Consider the following 13098-nt stretch of genomic DNA (forward strand, 5'->3'; position numbering starts at 1 on the left):
TGGATCATGCTATACCTAATAGAACCAAGATGCTATCCTCCAAAAAAAGGAAGCCAATCTGGTGGTCCTCTGCCATAAACAAACTACAACAGAAGAAAGAAACTGTTGCAAAAAATAGTAAAATCCCATGACTGGAGGAACTCCCTGGTCAACCTTAGTAAGAAGCTGAGATTCCTCATAAAATCCTCCAAAGCTAGTAATGAAAAAAAATTGCCACTGCCTCTAAAGACAACCACAAAGCATTCTATATGTCAAGAATCTCAATGGCAACACTCAGATCTGGTCTGAGTTACAGCACAATGGCACTAAATATACAGAAACAACTGATATTGCCAACATCCTGGCAGATAGGTTCAGTGCTAACTTTACCCCCCTCTCACCCCCTAGAGGGCCCATCTTTATACTAGAAGAATGCAAAGTTCCTGTAATCATGGCTGCACAGGTAAAAAACACACTCTCCAAAGCCAAGAACACAGCATCCATGAGACCTGACAATATCCTGCATTCTACACAAACTACAGAATGAACTGGCACCCTACCTAAGTACCATGTTCAATCATAGCCTCACCTCAGGCTTTGTGCCCACTGAATGGTGCACCGCGATGGTTATCCCACTCCACAAAGGGGGAGCCATGACGGACCCCAGAAACTAATGCCCCATTAGCCTGATGAGCCTGGTCTGCAAGGCCATGGAATGTATCATCATGGAACTCATAAACTAAGACATTGGTAATCTCCAAACTCTGGACCCTACCCAGTTTGGGTTTGTAAAAGGCAGATCATGTCTCCTAAACCTGATTGACTTCTTTGAAGTAGTCACCAAAGCCATAGATGAGGGTAAGGTGGTTCACACAGCCTATCTAAATCTCGCCAAGGCTTTCGACACCATCCCCCACTCTGGAATTATAGATAAGCTCACTAAACTAGGTATAAATCCCTATGTCACAAGATGGGTCCCAACTGGCTCACGGACAGAACCCACACTGTGAAAGTAGCAGACTCCAAATCCGACTTCAGACCAGTGACAAGTGGAGTACCACAGGGTTCAGTCCTAGGTCCTCTCCTGTTTGGTATCTACTTTTCTGAAGTACAGGTTTATGCAGAAGGTCTTTGGCTAACAAAGTTTGCAGATGACTGCAAACTAGGAGCCATAATCAAAACTCCTAACGATGTGGACATACTACAAAAGGGTCTCGCTGAGACAGATGCCTGGTGTCAAAGCCATGGCCTGAAGCTCAATGCCAAAAAGTGTATTGTCATCCCCTTTGGTAAAAACTCTGTTCCCATGAACTACCACATAAGTAGTAGTCTACTTAACACTGAAAGTGTGATAAGAGACCTTGGGACACAGGTGGACAGTAGTCTATCCTTTGATAATCACATTGCCACAGTGTTCAGGAAATCCTTCTACGTGGCTCACCTCATCACAAAAGGTTTCTCATCCAGAAAAAAAGGGGTCATTTTTCCCCTCTACTCATCACTCATTAGACCCATTATAGAGTACAACACCCCTTTTGGTATGTACCTCAGAAGACATCTACAACAACTGGAGAGGCACAGAAATACCTCACAAAGAGGATTACTGGCCTCAAACAGATGCCCTATGCAGACTGTCTCAAAAAACGCCAGCTTTACTCCGTTGATATTGCCTACTCAGAGGCGATCTCTGCCTAACATACAAAGCTATGTCAAACCCAGAGCTGTTGGACTTGCTCCACTTAAAGAAATCCCAATCCCTCCGAGCTACATGCTCTAGGGACCTAAACCTTGTCACCACAATAAACAGAACATGCTACAGGGATAGATTCCTGTCTCAGAGACTTTCCATACTCTGAAACAAACTACCTATCTATGTCAAACAGAGCTCCTCATTAGCACTCTTCAAGAAAAATCTTGATGATTGGCTGGGAAATAGGAAATTCACCCCAGGGATCACTTCTGTGGCTCTGCTCGACAGGGGCACAGGAAAATAATTTTCTTGGGTGGCGAAAGCCAGAGTACCTTTTTGACTAGGCTTATATAGGCCCTAGGGCTAATAGCCTAGTACCTACCTATGAACCTATGAACTTATAAATGAAGGCTGAGGGACTCAAACTCTGTACCACAGCAAGTAGCTCATTAACAGATCACAGCTTTAATCCTCTTCATAAACTGCCAATTGGAAAGTTAAGTCCAAGGAATGTCCAAATTTATGTGTTCCAGTAGGTTACCTGAATGAAGCCAAATCTCTCCATTAGTCCTAAGAGATCCACAACAAGCCATGGGTCTCATTATCTGCCCAGACATTAGAGTGATGTAAGATTAACCACCTGGAGATATGTGAACTATGCTAATGAGGAGGTCCAAAAACTCTTGCAAAAAAGTTCCAGGGTAAACTGGTAGGTGGTACAGTAGGGGAAATCTGTAACGTATTCCTGAAGAAGAAAAATCAAAAAAGTTAGATTCTGCAGCATCGACCTTGGTCAACTCCAAACTAGCTGAAAAACAAATATTTACTCTACAATCTGAGTATCACAGCTTGGGGTTGTGAATCACTTGAAACTTCAGTGTGACACAGAAACTCATGCATGGCCCTGAGTTCTCATCCATCCAGATTCTGTAATAAATGTCAGACTGACTATATGAACTGTGAAATATAATGCTTGGCTTATTCCTGATTGGCATGGTATTATATAATGCAGCCCCAGGCAAGTTAGTTGGGAGCAGCTTCTCCTTTCAGGCTGGAGATGTAAGCCTATTACCCAAGGTACTGGTATAACCAACGAAAAACCCAGCCCTCGTGCCAGTTCACCCTCATGTGGTACTGAAGAATCATAATCAGCAAAAAGCCACCCCGATCAGGGCAAGTAAGGAGGGAAGTCCTTTTAGCACTAGCCCTGTGGATCTTTGTCTCCTCAGTTCACGTATATGTATTCATGTTTTCAGGAGGCAAAGAGCAAAATGCAAGAAGAACTGACTGAAGGATCCTAAAATAGGAGAGGCTTTTTGCCAGCCAGGCAGGTATAATCACAAATTGTCAAACCGAAGAGCACAACAAATAAATGTACCAAGTAACAATATGTTAATTCCAACTAGTCAATATGAGCAAAGCAACCAATAGCAAAAGACAGTATTATTCTGATAAGCTGTCCTCTGAATGTTTTTTGTACCCCACAAAACACGGTATTATTCTGATAAACTGTCCTCTGAATGTTTTTGTGTACCCCACAAAACACAGTATTATTTTGATAAGCTGTCTTCTGAATGTTTTTGCGTACCCCACAAACCACAGTATTGTTCTTATAAGTTGTCCTCTGAATGTTTTTGCATACCCCACAAAACACAGTATTATTCTAATAAGCTGTCCTCTGAATGTTTTTGTGTACCCCACAAAACACAGTATTATTCTGATAAGCTGTCCTCTGAATGTTTTTTGTGCACTCCACAAAACACAGTGTTATTCTGATAAGCTGTCCTATGAATGTTTTTGTGTACCCCAGTAGCTGTTAAATAATCAGGGATATAACTAGGAATTATGGACTAGCAAGGTAATGGCTTTCACATCTAGTACACCAGAAAACAAACAGATGACATAAACAACTGTCATGGTATACCTTAGGCAATATACAATTAAATTCTAGAAAATATAGGCAGATTATTCACATAATGTGCTTGTGTTACAGTCCGCTGACTTCAGAATGCCCTAGTTATATGATCCAGCTTGCTTACTGTAGTTCCAAAAATCACTGGCCCAATGCAAGGGCTAAGATTTCCACACAAGGCTATAGAACTCTTTAAAGCATCACTTTGAGATCCGAAAAGCAAGAGACTCCACACAATCCAACTGGACTTAATGAGTGGCAAGCAGATGCCAATCAATACCCATGTGCATTGATCCCAAATACATATCACTCTGGATGGTCAACAAAATAAAAAAACTGCAGACCAGCCACTGGCACAAATAATCCCCTAAATTGATGGTCAAAGTAGTAAACTTTGACATAAAGTAGCCAATCATAAACTAAATCAGTAGATGGAATAACCAAAACAGTAAAGTAATCACTAACCAACTTCCTCAGCCACAGGCCAGAAGCTGCCTTAGCCAAGTTTCCCCAGGCTTCCTTTAAAAATAACGTAATAAAGAAATTATCAACAGTTTAACCAGGACAGTCTGTAGATCAAAATCATAATTAATAATACTCAAACCTTAGTACCTTGGCCAAGAAAACAGACAAAACAGCTGCAACACAATTATATAGTTGCATACAGTTATAATGACAATCAGCTGAAAGTCAGAAAAAGTCCATAAATCAATATTCCATATTAACAATTAGCATGCAAAGAACATCCACAAAGTCAGTATCTCACAACAGCAATTGCTTACCACTACTTCCGCTAAACAGTGGCAATGGTCCAAGCAAAAGATATCCAACAGAAGAATTCTACAAAGAAGATCAGGAGCAAACAGTATGTTCTAGTTCAGGAAGAAACAAACAGCACTCACAAGTGAAGCATAATCGATATACTGCAATATTTAAAATTTAAAATCCTAACTGGAACAAATAATATAAGAATGGTACAACTTAAATCTTAGACTTATAAATACATTAATTCAAAGAAATGCAAATAAAACTCTGCTTTATCTCTCACTAAGGTTAAAAGTATATTAAATTCACTTCACCCACCATTTGCCACCACCTTTTTAGTCCTCATACTAGACAGTGCACAAGCTCGCCAGGTGCTAATCACATACGAGTGCAAAGACATGCAAGTCTTTATGTTTCACTCATGTACCTGGTGATGTGCGTTGCAGCTCCTACCATGCTACTGGTGATGTGCGCTGTGGCTCCCCTATGTCCTTTTTGATGTGCATTGTAGCCCCTCCCATATCCCTTTTGATGAGCATTGTAGCTCCTCCCATGTCGTTGGTGATGTGTGGTGCAGCTTCGCCTATTTTTCATTCTCTTGTACACCACCTACAGCAGTGTTTATGCCACTCTGATATCATGCAAACCTCTACAAAAGTCATACATTGTGTATTATGGCACAAGTCAGGGAAATTTGTGCAGCATTGTACATAATATCAAAAAGAATGCAGAATATTAAGTAAGAGTACATTCATGAGAGAAAAAGCTTTACAGTAGTTTATATAAGCATCATATAGAAATGGAGTGTTGCATGTGGTGGTGCTGCGGTAGCGTTGTCGCCTCACAGTAAGATGCTGTCCGGTTCGATTCTCAGCTAGAGCATCTTCTGTGTGGAGACATGCGTGAATGGGAGTACCTTCGTTGAAGGTTGTGCATCAGGCCTGGCAAGCCAGTACATAAAAATCAACTGCCAATCATTAGCGGACCGGAGTTCCGCTGTAGTGACCCCTAACCGGGAAAAGCCAAAAGACACAAACAAATAGAAATGGAGTGTTTGCATAGTTATATAGTGTTGATTATTCATTAGAAACAGACACAGGCTTGTATACAGCAGAGAGAGAGAGAGATAATAACATTGCAAAAGAAACTATAATGTTACCTATGACTTCTAATGACTAAAATAATGAAAAGAAGAGGTAGCTTAACTATGGAAATATTAGAATGGGGAAGTAGTTGATAATGTAATATAGTATGATATGTGAATGCATTATCGCATTTAAGATTGAGAAGTAAAGTAATTGGGAAAGTGAGAATGGTTGGGTCTACTTGGACTTTTATAAAGAGTGATAGTTTGGGATAGATGAGGAGAGATAGTGAATAAACTGTGATGTGGCAGTGTGATAATGTCTGATCTAAATAGAGAGAAGAAGAGACTGAGTCTTGCCACTTGGAGCCTGTGACTGATATAATTTATGTAATCAAAGATACACCTTGTGGGACTGATGGAGAAAAAGAAGCATGGCCACAAAGGTTATTCTAGCCAGGAGCTGAGCAGGAGCAGATCCAACGTTTGCTTAGATATTGTTTTAATAGTAACTTAAAGGTATATGTCTTGTCTGTCTATTTTATTTGCAGTGGAATAGAGTTCCATATTTTCTGTGACTTGGTGGGAGTATAGAAAATCCCAGAATTAATTTCTTGTTTTGGACATATAGGGGAGAGATTTGTAACTTGACTGCAGGAGTCTAGAATTGGAGTGTGCTTGAAACATATTTTTCAACGATTGGCATTTTCATGGAAATTAATTAAGTTGTGGATTAGCATCAGCTGTAAGTATGTAAGGCAGTGGGGCAGCTCTAGTCAGTGTAAATCTCTAAGGGCTATGTAGTGGTGTGATTTTAGTGGGGTATTTGCTGCAGAATTGGGTATTTTATTGTAACATGCATCAAGTTTAATTTTCAGGGTGTTATTGAGATTTGTAAAGATGGGAGATGCATATAAAAAGGATGGAAGTAGGTATTTATGCTTCTGCCTGCTTCTACACAATGCTATAATTCTGACTACTCTGCCTTCAGTCAAATTTTGCAATACAATAGTTATATGACAATTATTTGGCAACAGATGCACAGAACCCACTTTTGTTGTACTTATTACATTTAAATACAAAAGAGGTAGCATTCTATGGTGTCATGGCTCTTCATACCACCTATGGCAGGATAAAAGCAGGTACAAAAATACAAAATATAATTTTGCTATGAGGTTATGATTTACCATACCACCTATGCAGAGTGAGCCCCACAAAATTATTTACTACAATAGCCAAGGTTGTTGAGATCAGATAAACTTGAATTTCTGACAGCAGGAATTTGTAGCTAAAGAAGACACTTCTAACGTGACAGATAGCAGTCTATGTTTTGGTTGCTAGTTATACTGCTCATTATATTTTATAATATCCCTGAATCAAGGCTACAGTGAAGACCCAATCAATTACATTGCATTATTCCTTTATAATATCCCTGAATCAAGGATACATTGAAGACTCCATCATTTACATTGCATTATTCCTTTATAATATCCCTGACTCAAGGATACATTGAATACTCCATCATTTACATTGCATTATTCCTTTATAATGTTCCTGAATCAAAGCTACATTGAAGACCCCATCACTTACATTGTATTATTCATTTATAATATCCCTGAATCAAGGCTACATTGAAGACTCCATCATTTACATTGCATTATTCCTTTATAATGTTCATGAATCAAGGATACATTGAAGATCCCATCACTTACATTGTGTTATTCCTTTATAATATCCCGAATCAAGGCTACATTGAAGACTCCATCACTTACACTATGTTATTCATTTATAATGCTCCTTAATCAAGGCTACACTGAAGACTCCATCACTTACATTGTGTTATTCCTTTATAATATCCATGAATCAAGTCTACATTGAAGACCCCATCACTTACATTGTGTTATTCCTTTATAATGCTCCTGAATCAAGGATACATTGAAGACCCCATCATTTACATTGCATTATTCAACTATAATGCTCCTGAATCAAGGATACATTGAAGACTTCATCATTTGCATTGCATTATTCCTTTATAATGCTCCTGAATCAAAGATACATTGAAGACCCCATCATTTACATTGCATTATTCAATTATAATGCTCCAGAATCAAGGATACATTGAAGACCCCATTATTTACATTGCTTTATTCCTTTATAATGCTCCTTAATCAAGGATACATTGAAGACCCCATCATTTACATTGCATTATTCCTTTATAATGTTCCTGAATCAAGGCTACATTGAAGACTCCATCACTTACATTCCATTATTCCTTTATAATGTTCCTGAATCAAGGATGCATTGAAGACCCTATCATTTACATTGCATTATTCCTTTATAATGTTCCTGAATCAGGTCTACATTGAAAACCCCATCATTTACATTGCGTTATTCCTTTATAATGTTCCTGAATCAAGGATACATTGAACACCCCATCATTTACATTATGTTATTCCTCCTTTACATTTTGTCACCTGTTCTTATGAAACTATGATTTTGTTTAGCTTTTCCCAACATTTCTCTGGTTCATGAATCACGCCTATATCATGCAATGGCTTATCTGTTATATACAACCTTATGCATGATTTGTTGAATTGTACAATCCATTTTTTGTTCATGAATCAAACCTAGTCTTCATCACTAAATATATTGCATACTATCTGTATCCCTATTATTGTATTCAAATAAGAAAAAAAAATTCTTTTTCTTTTTCTTAATTATGATTTGTGAAAGCCAGTGCTATGATTTATATCATGCCCACAATAAGACACTAGAATGAATTTCAGCATTTACAGCCATTAAAATGAAGACTGCATGGTTCATAATCAGTCCTCATTACACAGTTGCCCTACAGATACGGATACTCAGATGAATGTAGAATATATGTAAAGTACTAAAAGTTATAACATACTGACATGGCAGAAATTTCATGTTTGCCTAATGGAGGAAAATGCGGTTAATTGTGGTGAAACATCTAATCTGAAGAGTTTAAACTAGGGCCTTCCAGCATGAATATAAATGGTGATGGGGGCATCACTGGTCTAACCAGAACTGCTTCTGGTATACATAAAGGCTATATAAGCAATGACCTAAAGTTATTTTGTTTTAATTCAGCTTAGTCTGTTAACCAGTTTAATCTATTACCCAGGGTATAATACTCATGACAAATTACCTTTTTCAGGCTCAGCTTGAAGCATACAAAAGAGAGCAACATATATCAAATAATTACAATTTACATTTAATAAAAGAGGCAGTCAGTTATTATCTGCCATAGACAGGATGATTTAGACAAACGACGGCACCAGAAATGGAGATGCTGATTCATGATTTGTTGTAAACTTATTTACCTAAGGTACTGGTATGGTTAGAGCACCTGGAGTTGAGGTAGAGTACTTCTAAGTACAAAGGTAATAATGTACTTTATATATTCACACTGGTAGCATATCTGAGTAACACAGTACTTGAAATGTCTTAACAAGGTGTGTGGCACTCTCTGCATGGTACAGGATGATGAAAATTATTGCCAGCAATAAACTCAGATGCAGAACAAGAAAATCCCTTTCAGTCATAAAAAAACAATTCTACTTCTCTTCATATCAGGGCTTAGTAAACATTTAGAATACATCAAGTAAGTTGGCACTCCATAATGAAGATGTCCAATTGTTGGCAGTATTGCAGAGTAAAACTGTATATTTTATCGCTGGACTGATATATGGTAAACTGTATGAGACAAGGAAGAAAAGACCACTTACATATCTCTTCCGAGACAAGAAGGAACTGAGAAAGAGAATGGAAACCTTTCATTACCTGAAAGAAAGAAATAATGCAAAGATATGTGATCTTTCATTTGAATACTGATAAAATACACAATCTTATAATATCAAATAGCTGAAAGACATTTAGGAAGGGAAAAAGTACTTTTTTTTTCACAGAAAGGGAGGTATGCAAGTGGATCCCTCATCTAAAGTAAGCCGTAACCTGTATGGCCACAGGTAGCAGGGATGATATGAAATACAGAGACTGAAGAGAACATTTTAAGAAGGAGAGCCAGCTTCAACATAAAGCTACTAACATCATCATGCAGCCCAGACCTCTGTGAGGACTGTTTCTACTGCCTTTTCCATTTAAGTTCTGTTTATGCTTTGCTGACTTTTAGGTTGCTGAACGGCTGATGTCCATTTATAATGGATGATACACAACATCCAGACATATAATTAACTATAATTCCCCCTTCCTGATTCTATGAGAATAAAATGGGGAAGGGACTAAGGCTCAGTGATGAAGGAAAGGGAAAAAAATAAAACAAGTGAACATATTCCAAATATTCCTTCACTGTGGTAGTAGCTACTCAGTAATGTGCCTGAAGAAGAAGTTACAGAAATGCTTTTCCTAAGATTTCCATAGAGCTGAGGTCAGAAAAAGTAGATTTGTGCCACTTAAATTTCTTCAGAGTGGGCTTCAGATATAAAAATGCACGTACCCAGAGAGTTATCATCTATACCTGCAAGTTTAGTATACTTAAATGTCTGACATCCTTCTAACTGCTTTTACTGTATCTCTTCTTCTTCTTCTTTTTTTCTACTTCATAAAGCAGGGCAAAATGCACAGTAATGTTTATATCAGCAGTTATGAAACCAGAAACAACTATTACCCTATGATGCCCTCTGCACAAAAGGGAAAGCAGAAATGGAACTTCTCAGGCTTTCTCCACTGGTAGGTAAAATCAGTAGATACTCTGCCATTTGCAGACCAAAGTCTATATGCACAAAGGATGGAGAATGACCCCGCAACATTTCAGTAATATATGTAGCTTTTCCTATCTAAGAGAGATCTATCCAGTATTTAGTTTAGCTGGGAATCTGACCAAGAAGCTTTCATCTAGTTAAGAGACTAGATCAGAGTCATGGAGTATGCAATCTTACATCATGGGGCTCCAGTCAACAGAATGCTGTACAGTCACAGCGTGTAGCTATTAGCACGGTGTTGTGATGCCATTCACAGGTGTTTGAATGAGTGCAGTATAATTTTCTTAAGAAATGAAAACCTCACAGGCAAAAGCTTGAAACAGGACAGTGCAGCTTAAATAAGGCAGTGAATGAAATGATATGTGTATGTGTGTGCACCCACTGGTAATGTTTGAGCTCCTAATGTTACAACAACATGAATAAATAATGTGCTTGTAAACTGTCTAAAGACAAAGAGTCTTTGTGTGTATGCGTGTGTGTGTGTGTGTGTGTGTGTGTGTGTGTGTGTGTGTGTGTGTGTGTGTGTGTGTGTGTGTGTGTGTGTGTGTGTACACATGCCTGCAGTGCAGGTAGAGTTTCCTATTTATGGTCGAGAAAGAAGTTTGACTGCAACTGCTTGAGCTGAACGCATTAATGCAAGGGGAAAAGTGGGTGGGACATTGGCTGCTGTATTTCATGTAAAGCAACTTGAAAAGAGAGAGACCTTTTTTTGTCAGTGAGAGAGTGTGTATGTAACAGAAATCACTGATGATGTAAAAGAGAAAGAGAGAGAGAGAGACATAAGAAGCAGTGAGAGAAAAGGGGTGGGTGTTAGTGAGAGAGAGACAAGTGCAAGGAAGCGTGGAATGGAACGCATCACATTTCTTCAATGATCCCAGAGCTGTCTGACTCAGCAGAGGCATGTTCTTCTTCCTCCGAGATAACAACAGGATGAGCACAGAGCCTGTTGACAATTACCGCCGAACCACCAAGAAGTCCCTGAAAAGGAGGCATGACAAGAAACAAGGCAGTGTCACAAAGGGGGAGCAAGGAGGAAGCCTGAAAAGGCGATCTCACGGGCATACCAATCCACCATTGACACCCATGTCTTCACAGGCCAGAGGGAGAGGTGAAGGAGCTCCAGGAGGTGGAGAGGAGAACCCAGCTAGGCAGCAGACAAAAAGCAAGGAGGGATTATGGCAGGATATTAGGGTGGGGCCCCTAAGAAGGTCTTCTGAATCAAGCAGAAGAAGTTTGCTAAATCAAATGTCAGCCTCCTACAAGCCTTCAACATCCCTAGAGGATGAGGAGGATGAGGAAGAAGAAGATGAAGAAGATTGTGAAGAAGATGAAGAAGAACAGCAAGATGAAGATGAGGAAGAGGAGGAGGAGGAGGAAGAGGAAGATGAGGAAGATGAGCAGCTAATCTTTAACCGTAAAGAGCTGTTCCCCATCCTGAATGCTGTTTTTGGCCAGGTAAATTTATCATCTTCATAGTTTTTTTTTTCATATCTCAGTGATCTGAGCATGTTCTCCATAGTTCTTAAGGGGGAAAAGTATTCAAGTTCGTAGTGAATACAAATGATTGTACATCTATCAGCAACATCAACTACAGTTAAATGTTTAAATTTAAGGGTTTGCATGATGGTTGGGTCCATTTCTGCCTACATGAATTGTCCCTGATTGTGCTCTAACACTGCCTTACTGATTGTTTTTTGTTTTATTAATTTGATGATGACTGGAAAATATTTATTAATCCAAGTTTTGTTTTCCAGGTGTAACACAGGAGAGAAGGAGGGAGTATTTAGAAAGAAAATAGTATTGACAATTCTAGAATGGCATTACTAGAGTTAAGATAATCTAGTTCATGTGTATTTCCCGTCTTGGAGACAAGTATGTCCAGGCACCATACATTGTTTTCCCTGCTTTTTGTTGCTATGGAAATGTATTTGGTCAGCCACTTGTGCAACAGTTTTTTGAGTAGCTCTCTCATTTAATATAAGCTGTTACATCTTATATATATAAATGTGTGTGTGTGTGTGTGTGTGTGTGTGTGTGTGTGTGTGTGTGTGTGTGTGTGTGTGTGTGTGTGTGTGTGTGTGTGTGTGTGCATTTTTCCCACTATAGTGTCCATGCTTCTTAGCTTATCAGCATTAAAAATCACAGAGGTGTTTTTTAACAATCATAGCAGATAACCGAACAAAGAGCTCCCTTATTTTATACAGTATTAAGTATTTTATTAGTACTACTACTGTTGGGGCAACACAAGAATCCACAGAGTGGTGCTCACAATTAGTGCTAAGTTTATTAAGACCATGTTCTGTTTAAATCAAGCATCTTGAGAAATATGCTCTAATGTACTTTAAAAACTGTCATTGATGGACACCGTTTTCCTCCATCTTTTAGAGTTGTTTTTTTAATGGGATCATTAACTATGTTTTTGTGTAAAGTTATACATTATAATAACAGACACTGTCATGTGGGGGAACTGGGTTCACATCTCATAGACCCAAAATGTAAGTTGTAACAAGCACTGATCTTTGAATTTCTCAGTGTCCTCACAATGTATGTGTACAGGTCCTCTGACTTAGGACAACTTTTGTTTCCAAAGATTATAAAAAGTAAAAAACATTAACCATATTGTTGCTCATATAGCTTCACACCATTACACCATTGTTTTTAGCACGGTGCAATGCTATATATATTGTTGCTTACACAGCATTGCATCATGCTGAAAATAATGCTGTGTCACCTGGGGGGAGGGGGGGGGGGCAGACAGCTATAGACAGCACTGATGCCAAACAATGAACCTGAGTTTCCAGGCTCTGCTTTATCTGTCTCTGGTATCTGTGAGTCAGAATGCCAGAACCACTTCTTCACTGATTACAACACTGTCTCCAGTATCTGAGATTCAGAATATAAAAAACAGTTATCCCCAGTGACT

At 38.7% G+C, this 13098-nt stretch overlaps 1 protein-coding gene across 1 annotated transcript in view; it reads left to right on the plus strand.

Annotated features, from left to right (window-relative positions):
• Positions 1-10873: 10873 nt before the first annotated feature.
• LOC122811950 (calcium-binding protein 4-like) overlaps positions 10874-13098 on the plus strand; it is a 300582-nt gene continuing 298357 nt past the window's right edge. The window contains exon 1 of the mRNA XM_044084143.1: positions 10874-11630. Within this exon, the coding sequence (XP_043940078.1) occupies positions 11076-11630 (555 nt within the window). The 5' untranslated portion in view covers positions 10874-11075. The remainder of the gene's footprint in view (positions 11631-13098) is intronic.

This window comes from Protopterus annectens, chromosome 9.part0, assembly GCF_019279795.1.
Source record: "Protopterus annectens isolate FY-2018-M chromosome 9.part0, PAN1.0, whole genome shotgun sequence".
Lineage (NCBI taxonomy): Eukaryota > Metazoa > Chordata > Ceratodontiformes > Protopteridae > Protopterus > Protopterus annectens.